Source organism: Papilio xuthus, unplaced genomic scaffold (assembly GCF_000836235.2).
Source record: "Papilio xuthus unplaced genomic scaffold, Pxut_1.1 DF826933.1, whole genome shotgun sequence".
Lineage (NCBI taxonomy): Eukaryota > Metazoa > Arthropoda > Insecta > Lepidoptera > Papilionidae > Papilio > Papilio xuthus.
The window spans coordinates 6,625,508-6,651,195 of record NW_013531716.1 but is presented as its reverse complement, the minus strand read 5'-3'; the positions used below and the strand labels follow the sequence as shown (position 1 = coordinate 6,651,195).

At 34.2% G+C, this 25,688-nt stretch overlaps 1 protein-coding gene and 2 non-coding genes across 3 annotated transcripts; 2 read left to right on the top strand and 1 right to left on the bottom strand.

Moving 5' to 3' along the window:
* Nucleotides 1–1,801: 1,801 nt before the first annotated feature.
* Nucleotides 1,802–1,885, bottom strand: TRNAL-CAG (transfer RNA leucine (anticodon CAG)). The gene has a single exon. It is a non-coding gene; the product is annotated as a tRNA-Leu (tRNA).
* Nucleotides 1,886–2,197: 312 nt separating this feature from the next.
* On the top strand, nucleotides 2,198–8,163 carry LOC106122141 (aminoacylase-1-like). Its single transcript, XM_013318028.1, has 9 exons — nucleotides 2,198–2,347; nucleotides 2,778–2,947; nucleotides 3,200–3,368; nucleotides 4,352–4,498; nucleotides 5,010–5,080; nucleotides 6,225–6,341; nucleotides 6,456–6,551; nucleotides 7,365–7,498; nucleotides 7,906–8,163. The coding sequence occupies exons 1-9, from the start codon at nucleotides 2,260–2,262 to the stop codon at nucleotides 8,108–8,110; spliced, it is 1,197 nt and encodes a 398-aa protein (XP_013173482.1). The 5' UTR covers nucleotides 2,198–2,259; the 3' UTR covers nucleotides 8,111–8,163.
* A 1,303-nt stretch (nucleotides 8,164–9,466) lies between these two features.
* On the top strand, nucleotides 9,467–9,550 carry TRNAL-CAG (transfer RNA leucine (anticodon CAG)). The gene has a single exon. It is a non-coding gene; the product is annotated as a tRNA-Leu (tRNA).
* The last annotated feature ends 16,138 nt before the right edge of the window (nucleotides 9,551–25,688 follow it).

Genomic DNA, 25,688 nt, shown 5'->3' with positions numbered 1-25,688 from the left:
ATCTGCATTTGCACATGCCTACCTTAATCGACAGACGAGGGGACATACTAATATTTTTATAATGTAATTACTGTATAATAATTTATATTAATTAATATTATAAATGCGAATGTTTAGATGGATGGATGGATGGATGTTTGTTTGAAGGTATGACCAGAACGGCCGCATGGATCCCGTATAGATATAGGACATAGTCTGAAACACATAGCCTACCAAATAAGTATTTTTTTAATACCGCGCGGGTGAAGTCGCGGGCGACAGCTAGTTTTATAATAATTATAAAGCTAAAGTTTACCGTAAATACTATATCTTTTGGGATATAAAGCGTGTTTTCTCTTTGTATAAACAGGAGTTAGGGACCGTTAATATCCCCGGTGGCGACAGCTTGTCTGCTTATGTCTCACATTTTAGCGACGTTTATTTGTTCTATGTATAACATACGCAATGTAAGAGAAAAGCATTACCGATAATAATAATATTCTTTTACCTACTTTATTAAATGTAATCGGGTTGTACAGTCCCTTATAGTATAGGAGGTAGCAACGTTTTTGATAAAGAATTTCAGGTCTGCTGCTTTTGTGATATGTCGTCCTTCTTGCTCTTTCGGATAGAGTCTAGGCAGTCTGGCATTCGGTAGTGGTTGCGTTCACTACTGCGCATCCACCTTGTCCACGTACTTATCCTGGATTTTAAAATCATTTTAAGACGCGTAATTTAGGCTTGGATTCGTGATATTTTTAAAACAATAATGACGTTTGTTTTTGGATGAAAATTATAATCAATGTAAGAAGGAGACACATAGGAACTAACCGTGGGTTTCAGAGACCAAAGTCCCAAAGTAAAAAATATTGTTATCTCGGTTTGTCAAATAATACAGGGTTGACTATATGTTTTATATAGATATTTTGATATTAAAATAGAAGCAAATTATAAGAAAGTAACAACTATTTGCAGTTTTTAAATTATTATTGACGTAAATTAAATTGATTATCATTAAAGTTTGAATAAGGTTTTGAATTTGTCATATCCATTTACGCCATCTTTGAGGTTTTTTTTACAAAATAATAGCGGACTTAACGCCATCTATGTTCAGAATATTGTAGGCTTACAACGGAGTGGCTGAAATTCATGAAAGTTTTTCAGACGACACAGCGGTCTACGAGATGGCGCTTTAAAAACAAAACAACGTTGTTCTTTTTTTGAACGCTTTTTAGCGCGCGTTACAAAAGCGCTCGTGCGAATTGTGACTTAAGCTTGCGTGTCACTAGTTTCGTTCAGCCTCTGTAAATACACGAATGTGGAAACAAATAAAATATTTTATTACAAATTAAAATCCTTTAACGATTTTCGACATGACTGTACAGGGTTTTGTTTGTAATTTTCTTTGTTACTAGAGTTTCCTTACGAAAATTTACGACGCTTTCTTATGTACTGTACTTTTGCGTATTTTTTCTTAATTTAAAAATGATAAAGGATTTTTACAACCTACATTTTTAAATAAATTACATACTTTACTTGTTGGAAAATTACCATCTCATGTCTTATCAAAGACTTAATTTATCAGGACTGCGGTTCTTCTTCATATATTACTAGTTTTGAAATAAGTTGTGGTTTTATGATACGAATTGGGGAGGAAGGGGAGAATTGGTTGTGGTTAAAATTCTATTTATAACTTTTACTGCAACATTGAGTTTTAAATTATAACTAAGAAAGTCATTAAACGTAGATTTAGTAAGACACTAAGCGGAAGCTTAAGTACTCAATAAAAGACTGGTTCGAACAGATCAGACAAAATGTAACTTGTCAGAAGTGGGATTCGAACCCACGCCCACAGAAGTGGACTGCGACCTGAACGCAGCGCCTTAGACCGCTCGGCCATCCTGACATGCAATAATCAATTGAATTAATGAATTTATTATAAATTCGCAAACAAAAATTATATGATAAAAATTAACAAAACTATGTTACCTCAAGAGATGACTTGGGTACTTGGAGCCTTTGTTACTAAAAAAAATATGGAAAAGTCAAAATCTTGCGGACTTAATAAAGCCTCCAGGGTTAGTTAAGAAACTGTCTGCAATGTAATTTCACAAAATTTTATAGTCAAAATTTCCTTTGACCAATTTTCCCCACATTCCCCCTTGCCCTATTTAACATTGCGGTTGTACACAATAATATAAACGGCCAATTATCAAGTGTTTGCGCATAATTTTCGTGATTACCGTTTGTGAAGTATCCATTGCTGGCTACGCAGTGAAAATGTCCGCTGACTACGCTAATAATCCCGCAGTGAACACTTTGCGGGATTATCTCCGCATCCGCAGTGTTCATCCTAACGTCAATTACGGTAAATCACCTTTTGTTTTAATATCATAATAAAGGACAGATATTTGTTAAAGTAACGATTATGGAAATTTGGCATAGATGTAGAACATAGTCTGGAAGAACATATAGGCTATGATTTAAGTTTTTATTTGATTCCGAGCGGATGGAGATGCGGGCAACAGCTAGTTATGTATGTATAATATATCGATATAAAACACATAATTGAAATTACGTTCGTAAATCTTATATATAAAATTCTCGTGTCACAATTTTCGTTCCCATACTCCTCCGAAACGGCAAGACCGATTCTCATGAAATTTTGTGAGCATATCGAGTAGGTTTGAGAATCGGCCAACATCTATTTTGAATCCCGCGCGGACGGAATCGCGAGCGACAGCTAGTATAAGATAAAATCCTTCATATTATCCAAAAAATATTTATGATTCTTACAGATGAATGTCTAACCTTTCTACGAGGTGTAGCGGCTGCTATTGGCCTACCAGTACAAGTATTCGAGGTGGTGCCAAAGAAACCTGTATTGGTGATGACATGGGAAGGTCTGCAACCGGACCTACCCAGTATCTTGCTCAATTCACATATGGACGTCGTGCCTGTGTTTGAGGTACATTGACACTTTTGAAGGAGATAAATAAATGCTCAGAACAGGTAACCAGCAAAGTACTGCAAAATTTTATTGTTTTTACGTAGTTGATCATTTTTGCCGATGAACAGTAAGGTAACGCTGTGTTCCTATTCTTCTGAAAGTCATGGTGACCCAGTGTTCCACACCATGTCGGATGAAGCATAAAATATCTGTAAGAAGGGAGTGAATTTATATATAATATATGACTGATAGACATCTTTGCTTTTCTAGAAAAGTTGGAAACATCCACCTTTTGCTGCCGAGATAGTGGACGGCGTGATCTACGGTCGCGGCGTTCAGGACATGAAGTCAGTCGCTGTGCAGTATTTGGAAGCTGTAAGACGATTGAAAAATAAGGGGATTCGTCTAAAGAGGACGGTACATCTCAGCTTTGTACCCGGTTAGTATTCTTATAGGATTACTGCTACTAGATTAAAAGATTTTTGCTTCTGACCTGACTGGCAAAACGCCATTTACTAAGCTTGTCAATTAGTGTTCTTCTCCGATGGTTTATTTCGCCTAGCGATTGCCCGCGACTTCGTCAGTGTGGAATTCAAAAAGTAGACTACATTATTCCAGCATACATTAGCTACATTCCAGTTCTTCTTCCTCTTCTAGTGCCTCTTCAGTCTTGAAGGTTGGCTGCTAACTTGGAATATTTTCCTAACATTCCAGTAAAAGACCCGTTAAAATCGGGCCAACTGTAACGGCCCCGGAATAATCGGGGACTTGCAGACATACTAAAAATTGGATTTTCAAATTTTATTAATTGTATAGATTTTCTTCCTGATTTTCAATCATAATAGTAAATTAGGTTCTTGATTTTTTAAATAAAATACTAATTACATTTTATTATCAGGATGTAATAAGGGTCTGATAAATTATTGGCTGAACGCCAAACCACTTGGAGCGGCACTCATTAAGGAGTCATGAAAACTGCTTCAAATACTCATAATAAATTTTATGGAAATGAATATAAAAAAGTCTAGTTTGTTGCTTGAAATTTTGCCTTTTAATGAAGCTGTTATTGGTATATAGTGTTAACTAATGACCATTGGACCAGCGGGGTTCAAAGCGATTCCATAAAGAACTTCAAAAATGTATAGAACTGACAATACCTTTTGATAAGTTACGTGATTGTCGCGCGTCAGTTCCATACATTTTTCAAATTATTATGGAATCGTTTCAGATTGAATACACTTTGTCTAGCCCCTTTAGAACGAATATTTGCGACAAGCTCCTTCGTATCGTTATCGTCAATTTCGACAAAATTAGTATGAGATTTTTGGTGTATTTTACGCCCGATATTACGTTGCACAAATTTTAATACAAATTTTGTCGAATATCGTCTCATTGCTTACATTAATGGTCTTTTCAATACAGAAGAAGAAGTAGGCGGTGCTGAGGGTATGGCGGAGTTTGTGAAGACGGAGCACTACAAAAACTTGAATGTCGGCTTTGCTCTGGATGAAGGGATAGCGTGCGCTACCGAGGAGTACCAGGTCTTCAATGGAGAGAGAACTATTTGGCGTAAGACTGTTTTTATTTATAAATAATAACAAAAATGTCACATAAGTAATTACCTAAAATAAGTATGAAAATTACTTACAGTGGATAGCCTTGCATTAGCGTAGGCTTTGACAATGACATTAAGTTGAGCTAAGCAGAGGCTAAGCTAGGATTAACAAAATGGTTCAAATAATATCCTTTTAAAATGTTATAGTCCATAGTAGTATTGGTAGTTACCATAATGAGGAGATTACGTTATAAATGAGGTTACCTTTAAGGAATTATATTAATTCATTTAAAACTAGTTGTCACCCGCGACTCAGACCGCGCGAAAAACTTAATTAGTAGCCTATGTGTGTTTCCAGACTATGTTCATTTATTCCTAATGTCATTAAGATCCGTTGAGCCGTTCCGGAGATACCTTCAAACAAACATCCATGCATCTAAACTTTCGCATTTATAATATAAGTAAGATAAGATAGATTAGTAAGATTAAAATCCATTTAAAGATAATTTCTTATTTGGTTTACAGACGTAAGCGTTGTTTGTCCGGGAAAATCGGGCCACGGATCATTACTGTTACCGGATACTTGTGGAGAAAAGGTACGTACAGTCAGCTGCATAAATATATTTTTATTCTTTAGAAGCATATGGCTTTCGTTTTAAAAATATGTATGCACGTATTCGTCAATACCATGTATTCATAGGTAGAATATGCGCATACAATTTTTTTAAACCGAAGATATACAAGTTTCTGTAGCTTTGTAAATATTTATACAGCTGACTGTACAATGAGGTTTGTTGTCGGTGAAATCTAAAATTTGTTTAGGTATTAATGTAAGACAGTTAATAAAACATTTTACTTATGGCAAGAAGACTAGGTAAGTATAACTACATAGTTTGCTGGCATATCTTTTGAATAACAGCCTGGTACTTGCCTTCTAATTATTATAAAAATATATTTTTAACCTTAATTTACAGTCAACCTTATTATTCAAAAGTCCTTGATATAAAATTAATGAATAAAATTTTTATTAACAGTAAAATTTATTGATTTTATAGTTTTTACGTAATTATTATACTTGTCATAGTATCAGGTTAATGAATTTCTTTTAACTTTTTTAATATTAATAAATAAAGCTTCGATTGTAAGTTTCCGATAGTATTTACTGTTTGTTTTCTTTATAATAAGCCACCTGTTACTTGTCATTTAATTCATATAGTATAATGATTCAATGTAAGTGTGAAATATTTGCGCGAGTTGCCAACTGAATGTTCTCTAGTCTGGAAATAGAAGATTTATCTTTGCAATGTTGACCAACATATCCGCATATTGATAACTTACGTACTTTAGCATGTGAGGAATATCGTTTGAATTTAATTAAATTAATGTAGTAATATATTTTGAAGATACCTATAGTAATCTTTGTATACGGGTTTAATTCCCGACACACATTGTCATGTCTGTTTAGAGACTCGGCTGACGCAGGCGAGGTCGCGGACGAAAGCGCAAGCGTGCCCGTGGCCTCGTCATGATACGTAGGAGGAACAGAGGGGTTTAGTGGGTATGCTTCCCATACGGAAGACAATGTCTGTTTAGAGACTAGGAGACATAAATGTTTAGAGATGTAATAAATATCTGTTTGATCGTTCCGGCATTAGACAGACTCTTTTAACTTTTAAACTAACTAGATAATAAGACTAAACCTGTATATCAAAGTATACTAATTTATTATTTTTTGTCTAGATCCGGTATATTATAGATAAGTTCATGGATCTGCGGCAGGTTTCAAAGACTCGATTGGAGAGTGATCCATCGCTTACCATAGGTGACGTCACTTCCATCAATCTGACAATGATTAGTGTGAGTGTAAAGATATATACGGACAGACGGACCGCCAATGGATATTAGTGGTCTGTCCCTGTAAATGTATTGGGTAACAGTTTGTTTGTGATACGTTACTATGTTTATTTACAGGGTGGTATCCAAGATAATATTATTCCTGAAAAGATGACGGCACATTTCGATATCCGTCTCGCAACATCTGAGGATCTAGAAGCTTTTGAAAATACGGTAACTTTTCACTTTGTATCCGAGCTTGTGATTCAATTTTTTTTTTATATCATAAGGTGACAAAAGAGCGAGCGGCCACCTGAAAAACGCTGAAATAGCGAAGTGACTGTTGCCCATAGACATACGCAATTGCATATGCGTTGCCTACCTGTAATCGACGGAGGAGAGGATGCACAGAAAAAAAAATTCCCTTTCCATGCATCCTCTCATCCGGAAAGTCCACTTCCACTTCCCATCGTTTCCTTATAAGAAAAAGGGTTGGAAGAGAAAGAGGACTAAATTAGGTCTTCGGGACGCACACTCATCAGACGAAACGCGGAATTGCTTCCACTTGACGCCTGTCTTCTGTGTGGTCGTGGTATTTCACCGGGCGAGCCGGGACAATTCGTGCGAAGATGTTAAAGCGGGCTCTACCACTGTTAATTTTTATAAAACAGGATTAAAGATAGAATACTTTAAATCGCTTGATAGAAGGTTATGAACTAATGCAATTTAGGAAACCCATTGCATAAAATAATGTGGTATCGATTCTCATGAAGACATACATAGTAATCTTACTAATATTATAAATGCGAATGCTTAAATGGATGGATGGATTTTTGTTAAAGGTATTTCTAGAACGGCTGAATAGATCTCGATGTAATTTGGCATACATATAGAATATATTCTGGAAGATCACATAGGCAACTAATTATGTTTTTTTTTTAATACCGCGCAGACGGAGTCTCGGACAACAGCTACTATAATAATATAAAATAATTTAAGAGATGAAAAGGTGTAATTGCATACGTGTGAGCAATGGACACATTTCAGATAAAGCAATGGTGCGTGGAAGCTGGTGCGGGAGTGTCGTACAATTTCACTCAAAAGGACCCCTACGTGCCGCCAACTGCCGTCGATAACAGCAACCCTTATTGGGTAGCATTCAAAGCAGCGGTTGATAAACTGTTAGTTTATTTATAGATCTATAATAACATTTCATTTTGTCTAGTTTTCAGTCCTAAAATGTTTACTTTTCGCTTATAATTACGCTAATTATTAACGCTTAATTGTTCCTTTGAGTACTGTTTTCCAAACTTTGTAGATAAGGAAGAATATAAAATAGTGAGTGATAAGGGTTCCGTTTTTTCCTTTAAAGGTACGGAACCCAATTAAAATATATGGGTGTGATATTTGACTAAGTTTAAATAACCTATAAATATATTTTGTATATTTTAACCGATTTTAAAAAGTGGTAGCTTTATAAATTCTTTGATCTTTTTTTATGTTTGTTGTTTTAATTCTCGGATTGATTATGATGGTTATATTTTTATTTGAAAGCTAGTGTTACTCTAGACAAAAACAACTATTGCAGAGGTATAAAGATAGTGGTGCGGACATTTCCCGGCGGTACTGACAGCCGGTTCATACGGGCGACGGGCACGCCGGCCCTAGGGCTGACAGCAACACATCTCACACCATCTTCCCTGCATGAACATGATGAGAATCTGCCAGTGGAGCAATTCCTCAGAGGTATAGAGATATACGAAGAGATATTACCGTCAGTGGCTAATATATAATGGACTGTTTATATTTTTGTGCTTTAAATGTTATTTGATCTTTTGATACTAAATAAATTAGATGCAATTCTTTGTTGATGTTTAATTTTATTTAACAGTTAAATAGATTGAAAAGAATATTTTCGATACGATTTTTATGAGACACCTTCCTATCCTATTTATATTATACTAGCTGTCGCCCGCGACCATGTCTGCACGGAATTAAAAAACTTAAAAGTGGCCCATACGTTCTTCCAGACTGTGTTCTAAATCAGTGCCATAATTTATCAAGATCGCTTGCATCGTTCCGGAGATACCTTCTAACAAAAATCCATACATCCATCCATTCATTTGCATTTATAATTTTGGTAAAATTAACAAAAAAAAAGCTGAATTGCAAACCTTATTTGCATATTGTACCTGTGAAGCTGTAGAAAGCGCTTGCGTTAATATTTAACATTTATCTTTCTAAAATATACGGCAAATGCCACGGCAACGTAATTGTATTCCCGCAGTATATCCTGTAATTTATTAAAGTGTTAATTCTTTTAATGTTTTGTAGGAAAGTTTATGTTTTTAAAAGCGTGAAATAACAAATTCAAGTCATGTTACTGCAACACTTAATTAGTACATTTTTAGTGCAAACTAACTATTATGAAGTCGGTACCTTTAAATAGAAATTAAATATAACAAAATATCCTGAATTCCTAAGTGAATTTAAAGGTACGCGTCCATTGGCTCGAGTCGGACGCACCGCACGCAGGACCCGAAACGAATTTAAGTTTGCTTTGTCTGATTTTACATGGCGCTGCGTCCCATCGAAAGACGGCATTTATCAACAAGAAATCCGTGCGGTGCGTCCGTCGCGAACTAATGGATGCGTACCTTAATAGAGCTAGAAAAATACAAAGGTAATTTTGAAATGAAAGTGATTAATATTTAAATTCAGGCTGTTTCCCTTTCGTAGTATATTAGATAAATTAAACAACAAAACTTTTAAATTTGCTATGCCTATACTAATAATTTTAAATTACGCCACTAAGTATCAAATAAAATTTATTCCTAAGGATAAACCTAATGGTCTCCTCAGAGATAACAAACATAATTCAGACTGAACATAGTCGTAGGTATTCTGAACACGTAAACAGAAGTTAAGGCACGTTTCATGTAACACTTACAATTATAAATATGTTTGAGGGAAAGTTATTTATCTTAATAAACAAACAACTTTTTGCTGTAATAATTGTGTTTGTGTTTACCTGATGTTATTTGATCTGTACCTAACTGTTCAATAGGATAAAAGTTTGAACTTTGTTCAGGATTTTTTAATTAAAGAAATACCCATATTCTAGCATTATTTTATACCATGGGTATAACGTCAGGATGGCCGAGCGGTCTAAGGCGCTGCGTTCAGGTCGCAGTCCACTTCTGTGGGCGTGGGTTCGAATCCCACTTCTGACAGATAACATTTTGTTAATTGTAAATTGTTTCATTTTTATGATTTTTCGTCGTCTTAATAAGTCGTTAATTTCCTAAAAATAGGTGTATGAAAATCTACCCAAAGGAAATGTTTAAGTTAAATACTATTACCCATTTAAGGGCGAATCGCTTATCCAGATTCAACTGTATTTAAGGTAAGAAGAAGCTAATACTTTGATTATAAAACTTGAATGTACAGGCATAATTTAATAACTACAGACAAGTATTCCTCATCACCTAATTTTAGTATCATTCAGACGTACTGGCTTGCAACTTTCTATAAAAAAAATCATTCGCTCCGAAACGATTCCATAAAGAACATCAAAAATGTATGAAACTGATGCGTGATCACGTGACTTATCGAAAATTATTCTATCGCACCGAAGCGAATGCAATTTGTCTAGCCCCACCGGATCTATCATCAGCTAACTATACGTCCCCACCGAGGGACTCGGAGCCTGCCCAAATTTAGGGTAATTAGGCCATAGTCAACCATGCTGGCCCACTGCGTTTTGGTTGACTTCACACATATATTTGAATTTCGTTTCAGATATGTGCAGGTTGCATTACGATGTCTTCCTTCACCGTAAGAACGTCGGATAAATGTACATGAAAAACACATTGGTACATGGCGGGATTGGAACCCAGGACCTACAAATTGCAAGTCAAGTGCTTGACCACTGAGCCACCGACGCTCTTATAGATAGGACCTATAGATAAACTTAATCATTGTATCTAACAGTGTTTTCCTTTGTTATTATATTTCAAACTGAGTTTGAATAGATCTGTGCCGTTGTGGTGTCGTTAGTGAAATTGGAATTCATTCAGCCTTTGTAAACGGCTAGTGTTGAATAAAACATCGCTACCGTATTGCTACAGTTTCTACGAACGATTTGCGTTTGTAAAACGGTACAACTGAGTTCGAACTATTCAACTCGCATATCGGTCGGTATAGACTTTTTACTCCATTTGAATAGCCCATATAAGAACCTTTTTTTTAGAGGGGAATGCTTTATGCATACTCCGCGCCCTTGGGATTTTCCTCCATAGCGGAGGCATACCCACTAAACCCCTCTGTTCCTCCAACGCATCGGGACGGGGCCACGGGCACGCTTTCGCTCTCGTCCGCGGCCCGGCCCATATAAGAACCTAGCGTATACCAATTCATATTGACTAGATCGAGGTACATTTCAGTGGGTTTTTACAATTTAAGAATTAAGAAAGAATACAATGTTTTTATATCCATATGTGCTTCGGAGTGGAAACTCAGGTTATGTATACGTAGTCACGCTACATTTACGCGCTTTTCTATCATTGCAAGATATTTTCATGATTCAATCGATCATTTCAAGTTCAGAATGTACAGCGATAAATAACGTAAAAAACAATTTGTATTTATTATTATAAATCTGTTATTAACTAGCTGTCGCCTGCGATTCTGTCCGCGGGGAATTAAAATAAAACTTCATTTAGCCTATGTCTTCCAGGCTATGTTCTACATATATGCCAAATTTCATCTAAACCCGTTCAGCAGTTTTGGATCCATCCAAACATCCAACATTTATAATAATAGTAAGATTACGGAAAAGCTGACATAATAAAAAAAAAGATGCGACGTCTAAAATGGCGAATGATAGGTCTAAGTGGTGGAAAAAAACCTGACAAAGAAAGATGGAGAGAGAAGGAAGAAGAAGGACGATGATATTTTACATTAGAATGCTAGGTATAATTGGTATACAAAATATCGTGTTCATTTCCCATAATCCAATACGACAAGCACTCAATACAATCCAATACTATCATGCAACAATAAACGTAACTGGAACAATATTCAAATCCTACAATGCATGAAAATCGAAACGTCTCAATAAACATGAATGGATAGACCGAAAAAGAACAAAAGTTATTGTTCTAGATATTTCATCCAGGCTATAAATATAGTTTAAAGTTGGAATTCTTTCGTAACAAATATTAAAATCACAACTGCACTTAACTAAATTAGCATATTACCAAAATAAAAATATTGTCAATAAGTTACAACTTTTTAAAATGTCTTGTTCTTTTTTTGAATTTTAATTAAACCTCTTTAAACAATTTCTATTATATTCGGTATATATTATACTAAACTGATTTAAAAACGGCTAAACACTCACGTATATACGTCCGGTGGCGGCACCGACTAGTTTCGAGCCCATCGAGGGCCCTTCATCAGGATGAGTGGTACTGGTATTATTTCGCGGATGCGGCCCGTCGCTCACTATATACGTGAGTGTTTAGCCGTTTTCAAATCAGTTTTATCTGTGTATAAATTTAGATTCTAAAATTGTTTCTCTTTATCTGTGTTAACCATGTCATTGGTTATAAAAATACTTAACACAGTTGTTAGTTTTTAATTCGTAACATCAACATAATGACACGCAAGCAGTGCGGTGCTGGTACCAGGCGGCGCGGCCCTCTCCGCTACAAATATCTTACAACTAATTTTATAAAACTGGTTATACCAACATAAGAAATATAATTGTATATTTTTTTAAATTACACGCGTCATATTTAGGTTGAATTGTACAGAATAACTTAATAATAATTTGTAATAACATCCTGAAAATTTAATATTATAAATGCGATAGTTTAGATGGATGAATGGATGTTTGTATGAAGGTACCTCCGGAACGACTTAACGGAACTTAATGAAATTTGGCACAGATGTAGAACATAGATTGGAAGATCACATAGACTACTAATTAAGTTTTTTTTTAATTCCGCGCGGACGAAGTCGCAGGCGTCAGCTATTGGTATAAATCAAGACGGCAAACATTTTATAACTCTAAGAACTCTTGATAAGTGATCAAAAACTATCGCAGTTTACCAGATTTGCAAATTTACTGTATAATTATTACTGCATTCAAAAGTGTCAAGTGAAGTATTGTAAATTCATATTACTACAGTATTTTGTACGATTATTCTAGTATGTTGTCGACAAAGAGTACACGCAAGTTCAATATTCATGTTCCGAGTTCTAAACGAGAGTCGTTCGCTCATGAAATTCATGTCGACACGAAGACATGTCAAAGAAATCCCGGCCGAGACATGTTTCATTCAGCAAGCCGTTCATAGGATTGTGTTGCATGCACAAATGATTACAACGCCATCTGTCTTATATACCCTGAAATTAAAAAATGCTTTATAAGCGAAATATGAAGTACGAGCTAGTGCCCGCAACAACGTCTGCGAAGATTTAAAAAAACCAGTAGCCTATGTGATCTTCCAGACAGTGCTATTTATCTTTACCTCTTAGTAAAGCTCATTACATTGATACGCATTAAAAAATATAAAAAAAAAGTTTTGAGGCAAAATTATTTTTAGATTCTTTAAAATGTTTGCTATATCTATAACCAAAGTTTCCGACACAAAGTCTTGAAACTCGAGAAGAATGCAGTTGTTGCGTTATTTGCGCGACATCGCAAATGTTTCCAAACTTATATTCTAATGCAACTTTAACCGCTTTTTAAAGTTTTGTTGAAGCACAACACTTTAATAAGTCTTTCTTAACTTAAACTTTTGACAAGGACAATGTTGAATAAATAAAATTACATAGTAAAGTTTATATACGGATGTTTTCTGAATAATGACGATGATCTTTTCATAAACGTAATTTTTTTAAATTATAATGTGGTAAACAAGCGTCTGCCCGAATGCGCCGAAATAGCGAAGCGGCTGTTGCCCATAAATATCTGCAATTACAGATTCGTTGTCTACCTTTAATCGACGGAGAAGGGGAAGCACGGAAAGAGAAAATTTCCTCTTTGTAATAAAACTTTTGGTATTTTAACCAATAACTGTAATAGCGCCATCTTGTACATTTTTGTATTATACTTTCATTTAATAAACAACTTAGTACCTTAAAATTTTGTTAGATGGCGCTGTATTAACTCCGCATATTAAACGAAGCGTTTGAGTACTACGTAATATATTTCTGTAACAGGCAAATTACCGCTTAGATGGGATAAACGTTAAAACCCTAAATAATTGCGGGAGCTTCAGCACACAACCAAATTAAACCGAAACTAATTGCCTGTCAAATTGACGGGCAGCTAGTTACTAAGTTTGTATAGCTTGGTCGTATCATGACGAACGCAATGACGTAAATCTGTGGTTACAATATTGATACGTGATAGTCATTTAGACTATACTGTTTTGAAAAGAAAATTAGGATATATTTTTTTAATCTGTACCGTTCGATTGTGCCGTACAAGTTTGGGTCCTGCGACACAACCTACCTTAAACGTATTGCAGAGTTAAATAACGGAAAGGTCCTTCTGTCAGTGATATCGTGAGTTTCTGAGACAAAAATTCCCGTTTAAAACGTTACTCGAGTATGTTCAAGCCACGGCCGAAATTCTATAAGCGCCCTGCAGATACAATCGGAAGCACCGCTTCATGTAAAGCGCGTTGATAGAAAAATCTCACATACGGAAATTAACCAATTATGATAAATAATACATGTACCAAAATAAGTGTTAAAATTTCCATTGTTTTACTCTACCATTGTTGAATTATTTTCAAACTTTAGAACCCTGAAGTATTTGAAACTAAACTGTTAGTGAATATTTAAAAAGTTTTTAAACTAAAATATGCATACATGCATAGAATTTAAAAGCATAGTCTATACAAAGCTTCGTTCGCCATTTTGAGATTGCGTGTTGGTTGTTAATCTCGCCGTTGGTTCCCGCATTCCTTTGTACGCGCGACAAAGTACGCGTCACTATTCTTTGTGTGAATTCATTGCACGTTTTTACTAAAAAATTGATTCTTAAATATATTTTTCAAACGGGAAATTTAAATGGACATGGAATATCTTGCTTTATATATTTACTTCTTTATACATCTATCTAAATTCTATAAAATTCGTAAAATGCCAAAACGCCATAACACGCCTGAAATGTTACCTACGATATGGTCAAGTGTAGTATGTAGAAACCTAATTAACGAATAGAAAGCATTCCTTGCAGTAACCGTTCAAGAAATGTATCGTTACATAATCACGGTTATTAATTTCGTCACTTTATAATCGATCCATTACACTAAAGCGGTAAATTATGAACTGAACGAATTGTTGACAATTTACTTAACAGTATTATAAAAGGTGAAAAGTAAAGTTTAGAATATGCGCGGTAAAATAGAAACGATGTCAAAGCAAGTAAGCAGAAACATAGGAATGAGTAAGGGTAAACAGCTTTTCTCTACAATATTACAAGTGTATTTTTCATAAAATCCAGTGTTTTTCTTTTATACCATCACTTTCTATAAAAACTACAGATGCTGTAATTTCTGTTTTTAATTCATCTTTAAAAAAATAAGTGAATATTTTTCTTTATTTTTCAATTATAGAAATAGTGTCGACAACCACTACTGTTGGAAAAACATTTTCAAGTTGTTTTCTTGATTTTATGAATTAAAAAAGGCAAGGGCTCGTGATATCTGAAACTTTATTTTAATAGATTTACCTTAAAATTTTATAGATAAAGAACACTTTTTAGTAACTGTTTGAATACGAAATATGTGGTAATCTGGTAATTAATTTTTAAGCTATACTACATTAAGTTTTTAATAACCGCGCGAAATGTAGGTCCGTGGTCTCTGCCTACCTCTCTGGGTTACATACGTGTTGTAGTTTATATATGACTGACCCTGACTTCAAAGACAAGAATAAAAACAACAATATGTCAGTAAAAGACACAAGTTTTTATTTTTCTTAGTCCAGTATTTAAAAATGGTTGGTTTAAAGTCAGTTTCTTTTATATAATACCTTATAATGATGCTACTTTTATTCAAACTGTGTTTTTGCATTTTCAAGCTCGTTAGGGTTTTCTCAGGCGCTCCGTGCAATGTCTTATTCTGGAAGCTCGCCAAAGTATCAGGAATACGACGCAGAGTTAAACCACTTTAAACTTAGTTTACTTAGAAAATATAGTGCCATTCTTGTTGGGCTGACAATTAATCACTTATTAAACCCTGCAGTAAATCCTTTGAAGGAAAATACACGTTCGCGCAATTAATAATAGTTTTAGCAAGATAATATTTTTAGTTATTTCCTTCTAAATAGCAAACGCGAAGAGCACTCTCTTCTTTAAATACTCTGTGCCATGTCCAATGGGAAAGAATTATTATTTTTTATATCATAAGGTGGCAAACGAGCGAGCGGCCACCTGAAATCGCTGAAATAGCGAAGTGACCGTTGCCCATAGACACACGCAATTGCATATGCGTTGCCTACCTTTAATCTACGGAGGAAACGATGCACAGAAAGAAAACATTTTCATGCATCCTCTCATCCGGAAAGTCCACTTCCACTTCCCATCCTTTCCTTATAAGAAAAAGGTGGGAAGGGAAAGAGGACTAAATTAGGCCTCCGGGACGCACACTCATCAGACGAAACGCGGAATTGCTTCCACTTCACGCATGTCTTCTGTGTGGTCGTCGTATTTCACCGGGCGAACCGGGCCAATTCGTGCGAAGATGTTAAAGCGGGCTCTACCACTGTTAAAAAGACTATTTACTCTTTGCCATTTGACACGGCAAAGAGTATTAGATCCGGTTTAATATTTACTTAAAACAAAATAATGAATCGCTTGTTTATTTACCATCTCCTCTATAATAAATATAGCATACCCAATCGGTATTAGATAATTCTTAGTTTTACTGTGGGACAACTTTTGCAGCAACATGGAACAAATTAAGAACTCTTCAAAGCACTCGAGTTACCCGGCCGTCTTAAATGACATGGTCGAAAGAACACTTAAGTTGCAGCTACTGGGGGCCGTAGTTTTAATAACTTTCTAGACACGCTCATCTCTAGGTCAATTTTATAATGTAGAGCTTATAATCATATTTCCTAATTAGGTCTTAATGGAAGATTTAAATACAGAACTGCATGTACACAATTTGTTATCAATATCTTCCTGTCCTTTTCCCTAACATCGGCAAAGTATTCCTTTAAGTGTATGTAACATCTCTATCAGCCGTGATATCTGAATTAACTTCTTTATTAACTTGTCTTTCACACAATCCATTCAATCTTTCTTCAGCACAATTTACAACTGCAATATATTTAAATTAAATACGATTACTGTGATATAAATTCCGATTTTGTTTATCGTAGAATTAACGACTTCTATGGATTCGTGGTCCGTGCCCTTTGCATTGTCATTAATTGTAAAAAAGCATGTTTTGTTTTACATTTTCTTTATTGTAAATTACAGTAGTAAAAAGTCCTACATTACTGTCTGATCTGTTTGTACAGATTTTTACGCAGCCACTGACGCGACCAAAATAATCATGTCGCAATTTCTGCAACCAGTGACATTCGTGTTCTCAAAAAGACATTAGATGTATAGTTTTCAGGCACTGTCTAATGTCTGTATTAAGCTATCTGAGTAAAACTCCGATGCCAATATAAGGAATATTAGAAACTAGCTGTCTCCGGTGATTCTGTCCGCTTAAAAAAAATCTTATGTGTTCTTCCAGACCATGTTCTACAACCATGCCCAATTTTAGCGAGATTTATGCAGGCGTTCTGGAGATAATTTCGAATAAACATCCATCCATCCAAACATTCGCATTTATAATATTGATAAGATCTATTATAAAGATATTTTTAAATATTAGCAGATTTTTTTTTGTAAATTTACTAATATTTCTTTTACCATTCCAACTAAGCTCTATGCTTGTGCTAGGAACTGATTTACGACAATAGTTGAATGTCGGGATTGGAAGCCCCGGCCTCGTGATCGGAAATCCGTTCCCTTAACCATTAGGCTATTGACGCTTAATTATATACTATCCATTTAATAATGTTCTCAAACTAAATATATCACTTAAATCCCTCGTGATTCATAGAGAATAATAAATAATGGTCAGCTTAGTTGAACACATATTGAAATATTGTTTATATAAAAGTTTTTGTTTACGATATCATTTCAAGAGCTTCATAAAAATAACGCGTTTTAGTGTCCAGTGTAACAGGAAGAGTTTAAAGCCCAAGTGGGTGTTGTTATAAATTGTAATTTCTTTCGCAGTAAATTCCAACATTTTATTTTGAAATGTTCTCAGTATATTTAGCCACATTTGAACTTAAAGTAACAACAATTTAATTAACATTCTTCATAGATAATGGATACAAATTAAATAAGTGTCAGGGGCGATGGAATTGCGTGATATAAAATAAATCTGAAAGCCACTATTTATCTGTATTTCTATGGTTTCTTATTCAAGTTCAATCAAACACAATAACAATCAACCAATAGTATATATAATCTTTTTGTATATTTTTAAACAATTTAGTGACTATTTAAAAATCGTAAAATTAAACGATAGAAGATTACAGCACTGAAGATACCGTTCAGTGCTGTAAAGTTTGTTAATAAAGTTATTGCCATCTTACTAATGTTAGTCTTTATATATTCTGTAATTCCTTAACCGAAAACGTTATTTAGTCTATGCTATAAGTCAATAATACTTTTGTTTATTTAAAATAACAACATTAATCATTTGTATTACGATCCAATAGATTATTTAAATATTTGATTTTCAAATATAAAATAGAAGTATTCAACAATCATGTTAATTATCTGACTGTATTTCGTTATCGTAAATTAAAAGTATTGTAATTGCTCGTCTGAATGACGGCCATGTTTTTCTGACATTCGGGTAATCGTAAAGACAATGTAACAGCGGTGTTTTTGAAAAAGTTCTTGTTTACAATTCCAAAAGAAATATATGAGTTAAAGAAATTCTCCGACTGTGACTCCCACACATTAGTGTTATTATAAATGCGAATGTTTGGATGTATGGATGGATATTTGAATGTGTCTCCAGAACGACTGTATGGACCTCGCTGAAATTTGGTATAGATGTAGAACATAGTCTGGAAGAACACATACTACTAATTAAGTGTTTTTAATACACCGCGAGAGTAAGTGATGGACACTTTTCAATCAATTTTATTCTCCGTACTATGAATTTAACATAGCACTATTCTGTGAGTTCTGATGTTAATAAAGGCTTAATTTATTTACTTAACGCTGCGTTAACTCCCTATTGGTCACGTTTAATAAACTATCGATTAATTGTTCCACCATTATGTACAGTACATATGTTCTACATAAAATACATAGATATCGCTCTCATTTCCAGTGTATCCAAAATGCTTTGGTATTGCAGAATAATCAATGGATACGGTTTGTCTATTGACTTTGTTTATATGAATTCCTGACTAGTTTAGATACCATACCTCTCTTGCAGATGTTATGTTGCGTTATTATAATTATACTCCAGTATAGCGACTACAGTATAATTTAAAGTCAAAGTAATGCATTAGTATCAACGGTAGATTATATACATACTAAAATGAATAAAAATCAATGTTTCTTTGTTTCAAATACGTTCGTAAATCACTACTGTTAGGTATACTTATTTATTCTTAATCTCCTATATAATTCGTTTTTTATTTGATAACTACTTTTGTTTATTGTTTTTCCTGTCTAAAAAGTATGAAATAATAACATCCCTCTCCTTATTTTCCGTTTAAAAAGTAACGCACGGCCAATAAAAAAGCAATAATTATGTAGGCGCTAACCGCTATAACGGCGCGACAAAAATTCACGTAATTAAAGACAACCTGTTCCCCATGAAACTTATCAGGGTTGCCAAGATAAATATTACAAAAAAACTTACGGCCAAAATAGGGAAATATTACGCAAATATGAATTTATTTCAATTTTTACTTCCTTTACCAAAGCAATAGTACAGCAAAGAATATAAGTGTTAATATAGTCTGGAAAAAGCCTATTTCAAGTGTTAACTTCTGTGATTTTAAAGATCTAATTAGGAATATTCTATCGCGATCCCCCGCGAATAGAAAGTTGCAAAAGTAGCATCCCTATCCGGGCTGCCATTGTGAGAGCACGGCCGGTCCCAGTCGCAATGCGGATGCCTCTTAATGTTGCAGTCAGCCTGTGCCTGGCAACATTCTCTAACCTAAATTAAAACACATCTCACCTGTGGCAACTTAAAGAAACAACCGATGTCAAGATTGTTTTCGTTTGGCAGCGAAACTGCTGTAACTCGGTTTCATAGAAGAATTTTATAATCTCATGTTAAGATATTAATTTTAAATCTTATATTTATATTTATGACAGTGTAACACTTGAGTATACGAAACTCATAGGTAAAAATGGGAAAGTATTCATGACTAATAGTCATGTAGAAATAGCTAGATTACGGTTCATACAATGATTGTAAAATATGACATTGTGAATGTCTTAAGGATTTCGGAGAGTGAGATAATTGTATTTGTAATTATTATATGATAAAACGTAGCAGCTGAATTGAATTGAAATGAAGCAGTATCATTAATTGAATTTTTGTATGGATGTAACTAATCTTACAAATGTTTGGATGCATGGATGTTTGTTAGAAGATATATCACAAGAACTACTGCTCGGATCTTGCTGAAATTTTGCATAGATGTAGAACATAGCCTGGAGGAATACATTGTCCATACACATATTATATTAAGTCTTTTTTCAAATCCGCGCGTACGCATCGCGGGCGATAGGTAGTGCACAATATATTTTATTTTTAAACATGATAAATTTACCCATACACTCATAACAAAATCACTTTAAACAACCACAAAAAGTGTACATTGCTTGAACAAAATAAACATTGTACTCTCCAATATGAAACTTCCCAATTGTCATGTTTGTAAATGCTTTTAAAATGTATCAACAAAATGAAAAACGTGACAAATTTTTATTTTTGTGAAAATACAGCGAAGTGGTTACACAAGTACGATTATATTTGTCTGTGATCGGAATTATTTACCTGTAATTTGGTCGCATTAGATTCAGGTGTTAAGCATTTGATTTGTATTCTGTAAGTCGTTGTTCGATACCGTAATGTGCAATATACCTATGTATTTATGTACATTTCTGATGTCCGTACAGGGAAGGAAGATATCGCGATACAAACTGCACATATCTGCGAGGAAATTAAAAGATATATGTGAAATCAACCAGCATTAATTCAGCATGGTTGACTATGGCCTAGTCGTCATCCATAAATAGATTAAGCCATGTGTCAATTAATAATTACAATGAATTAAACTGTGCTTAAAGATTTGAAATACATCAATGATCTTAATCCATTCACAACTATTTTAGGATTAACGCTACAAATGTCACGCAATAAATAGATGCGGAGATACGGTGACACACGTGTACAATCTAAGATTGAGATTGAGAACTAAAATCCAAGTTTAAAACATATCTGTTTATATAAACAGAATTAGAATTTAAATTCCAATTTTACTAACGCCTTTTTAAAGTCGGGTTTTGAAATATCGCATAGAGTATAAAAAAAAATAATTTTATTTTGTTTCGTTATAAATTATAGAAAAATTGGAACATTTAATCGAAACAATCTAACACGCCATTTACTTTAATATTCTTATCGTGTTTGTATTTTTATTCTTTTATCCCTAATTCGTATAACCTCATTAGTCACCTAATTATTATATCTTACTATCTTAATAATATTAAAAATGCGAATTTTTAGATGGATGGATGTTAGTTTGAAGGTATCTCCGGAAGGACTCAACAGATCTTGCTGAAATTTGGTATAGTTATAGAATATATTCTGGAAAAACACAGGCTAAAAATTATGTTTTTAATTTGTTCCGAACGGACGGAATCGCATATGACCGCTAATATGTAAATAAAACAAGAATGTAATTTTTCATATATTAAGTTAACTCTTAGTTTGAAGATTTCGACATCATATTCTAATGATATTTATTACATGATTTTTTTAATACCATCGGGCACAAAATAATACATTTTATGTATGTAATTAATTTTAAAAGTACCAAAACTTTCAGGAAAAACTATTTTCATATGTAACGATTTTATTTACAAATCTGAAACGCAGTGGCTGGCTGTCAAAATAAAATTAGCAAGCAGTTAGTTTTATTTTTTATCACTTTTCAGCCACTGATGCTGCGACACAAAAAAACACGTTGACTTCCGAAGTTTGCATCTGCCACGTTGATTTATTTATTTCATAGTAACTTGTAAATATAAATCTTGGATGAAGTTCTAAATATGTTGGAAATATTAAATTCAAAAGTTTTTAGTACGAAAATGGATATTTTCAATACGTTTTTTTATACACTTTCGTTTAAATACATATTAAAACTTCTATCTGTACTTTTTTTACTTACTCTACTTTTTATTATTTCTCTTCAATCTAACATTTCCGTAAAAACAAAAAGTATAAATATTTATTATAATTAATTTGAAACTTAAACTAATAGTCCAAATAATTCTTCCGAAACACCAAAAGTATCTGGCATTAAGTTAACAACCAATGCCATAAATAAAATAAAATAAAAATTCCCGCCAAATCGTTGACAGCTGTCACATCACTTACCAGGCGGTGATTTTTCCGGCGTGGATTCGTCTCGTCGGTGTGTCTTGAGGAGGTGTAGGGCGAAGTCCGAGCCAACTTCCTCGGAGCGGGGACAGGGCACATACGCGTACTGCTTGCGGGCGGGCCCCGGCGCGGGCGCGACGCGGTGCTTGCCCCGCTCGGCCATGCGGCGACTGCCGCCGGCCGCCGTGCCGCGACTCGAGCAGCGACGCGCCGAGCCCGCTCCAAACGCCTACCACTAATGCGCTGCAACTCTTGTACATAATGTAATAATATGAAAATCTAAGTTTACTGCAGGAAGAGTTGTCTTTGATATTATAAGTCAGAATACTGAAGAACAAAGGAGCTACGGTTAATGCTGTTTAAAAAGTCCTTTTTAACAGAGCTTGAATCTTCTAAGATATTTTCGTTATCATGAACAACTTTTTGGATACTTGATATATTGCTAATAGACAAGTCATTCTCAACTACTAGTCCCTGTAGTTAAATTTAAAAAAAAAAACTAAACAAAAAAGGAATGTAAAAAGTAAGTAAATACTCTATTAAATACAATAAAGCTTCGCGTTACTTGATGTTATAAAAATTTTTAAATTTATCTTGACGAATAAAGCGAGCATTAAAAGTTTTTCTTTAGCTTAATTAAAAACATTTTGTCACGAAATCTTAACTATTCTTAATTGTAAGTATTTTTTGAGTTGTTTATGGTTATTTAAAAATTTTAATGAGTGTTACATTTTCAAAACCTTTATAAAAAGTTACTATAGGCCAACAAAGCAATGAGACTCGTAAGGTTTGGGTTCGATTCCGAGGCAAATTATATATTTTACATTGTACTGGAATTTACTATACTGTCAATTTTTTTAAATTTCATGTTTGTTAAACTATTGTTATAATTTTACGATTCCATTAAATAAATTGTTTTAAAGCATTTCTACTTTGTAAAAGAAATTTCTGTACAAAAAGCAAAAGCTTTTAAAGTCTTGCTTTGTGATATACAAAGATTTCGAGACACATTAACAAAGAGACAGTACTAAAAATATGTGAATTATTTAACAAGGAATATATTTATCATTATTTTAACCTATAACATGTTGAAAATTTAAAACTTTTCTAACCTATGTAGCGTAGCAAGCTCCGGCTTGCCGCCTCAAATGAACGAAAACAAGTTATCTCTGGAAACCCGAAGCAATAAAAGTTTCAACTAAATTATGTTACCTTTTATCGTGTATATATGCTTACCAATTTAAAGAGATACATCTCTGTCAACCTTAATTAGGTTAAAAATGTAATCATAAATATGTAGTATAATAACAAGCTGCATGTAACAGAGATGAAAGGACAAGGGTGCCGAAATTAAATCGTTAACTCGACACATGTCATCGCAACACGCGAGACCTAAGCCGCGCCAGATAAATTACTGCATGACATAAACAAATTACATATACACTTACGTCGCAACTATCACAACTACGTGCGACAAACGGCATAAATTGTGAATAGTGTGAAGTTGTGTAAGCAAGGAGTTTTTTACAGCCAAAAAATACTGGCCACCAAGAATGTACCACATTGAATTGTAACGATAAAAAGACACAATAAATTTTTTTTACTGAATTGCGCGGGAAGTAAAAAAATTAAAAACAATATGTCGAAATAGAGCTGTACAAAAGTGCCCTCGCTTTTGCTGTTGGCGACCATAGTGGAGTTTTAGTTATTGCAAACCAACATAACTTATCTGGCTTCTCCAAACAGATAAGTATGCGCTAGGCATATTCCTCGCGCTAAAAAACGGCATAGTATATCAATGACAATAAAATTTAAATGCACAAATATAAAGCCGACTTTAACCACGTCATTTGTAGCAATTAAATGTACACGGGGACTTTGAAATGTTCAGTTAAATGGAATCCCCTATTGTCCCACAGGAGTATAATAAAAAATTTCCATTGTGCGAGCTTACCGCATTGCAGTGCAAACTGTAATGGATACCAATTATTAAATAGTTGATAGACAATTAACTACTCTGCTTTTGACATTTTTACGAAACATAGGAGTATTATCAAAAATTGTATCTTTACAAATATAGATTTTGAAAATTGTCTTTGATCTTACTTCTTACTAATATTATAAATGCTAATGTTTGAATGGATGGATGGGTGGACAGATAGATAGATAGACAGATGGATGTTTGCTGGAAATTATCTCTATAACGGCTCTATGGATCTCGCTGAATTTGTGCATAGATCTAGAACATAGTCTGGAATAACACATAGGTTATTTTTTTTTATAATAACGCCGGGCGTACGGAATCTCGGGCGACAGTTAGTAAACTATAAAAAGTCTTATTTACCTTTAACACACGACGCCCAAAGAAACTGTTACAAACAAAATGTTTAGTTAAGCTATTCAATATAATTTAGTGCCGAACAACTTATAAATTAAATTAATGTTAATGTTATCTTGGTCTAAAGGAAGGTTTCCACTGTAGAAACAAAGTCACTAAACAGCACGTGTTTAATGGGTGAATCATCCTTTATATAAGCGGAGTCACTTATCAGCAGCTTAGTAGCGTAAGACAAGTTAAAAATTTGTATGTATATATTTTCACGCGCTTTAAATATTAGAAAATTAAATTTAACTGCATTTTATTTTCACTGCATGCACTCAACGTATCTCTTCTGCAGTGCAGTTACAAGACTTATGCAATGAAAAGAAGCTTTTCCAATTCCACATCCAGATTCATTCTCAATGTTTGCTCACGAATGTAAAGAAAAATAAACATCGCCTCTACAGCAATATGTTTTTAGATTATTAGCAATAGACTAAATATTTATTAAAGATTTGAATTTATTATCATTTATGTTTGTTTATTGATGTATACCTAAAATATTCTACAAATTGTCACTTCATTATCCCATTGACATAGAGGTAACTATTTATTTTTTCAACATCATCAGCTCACTACACGTCCCCACCGAGGGGCTCGGATCTAAGTTAAGGGTGAATAGGCCATAGTCAACCACGCTTGCCCAGTGCGGGTTGACTTCACACATATCTTTGAATTTCTTCTCATATATGTGCAGGTTGCATCACGATGTTTTCCTTCACCGTAAGAACGTCGGATAAATGTAAATATGTAAATCGAAAATCGAAAAACACATTGGTACATGGCGGGATTCGAACCCAGCACCTGCTGATTGCAAGTCAAATGCTTGACCACTGAGCCACCGACGCTCATATTTTTTTACTAAGGCTAAACTTTTAAGCGAAAAAGGATGGATGTCTCAATTTGTCTGTATGTTCTTATACGTAAGACGTTCGGTCCTGATTTCCGGTTTTAACATTTTGTGTTCACTTACCCATTTTTAAAATCCGTAGTGAAATAAAGGTACATAGTACAGAATTGTTTGTAAGAGACTACTGCATCGTTAAATAGAGGGACTTTTTGGATGTAGGAAATAAAACTGAGACTGCATAGTTTATTCATGTTCAACTTACGTGAGGAGCAATGTTACCATTCTTTATGTTTTAACAAGAGAACGTAAGATACCTGCACTTTACTCTTCGCACACGTACGTTCTTTGAATTTGGAATTAAATTATTAAAGTGGTTTTAAGTAGGTACTTAAGAGGTA

Bases quoted from the DNA above. Each gene is read 5' to 3' on its own strand.
- LOC106122141 (XM_013318028.1), top strand. From the start codon at position 2,260: ATGTCCGCTGACTACGCTAATAATCCCGCAGTGAACACTTTGCGGGAT. The intron at 2,948-3,199 runs GTACATTGACAC...TTGCTTTTCTAG, and splicing joins ACGTCGTGCCTGTGTTTGAG to AAAAGTTGGAAACATCCACC. The intron at 7,499-7,905 runs GTTAGTTTATTT...CAACTATTGCAG, and splicing joins AAAGCAGCGGTTGATAAACT to AGGTATAAAGATAGTGGTGC.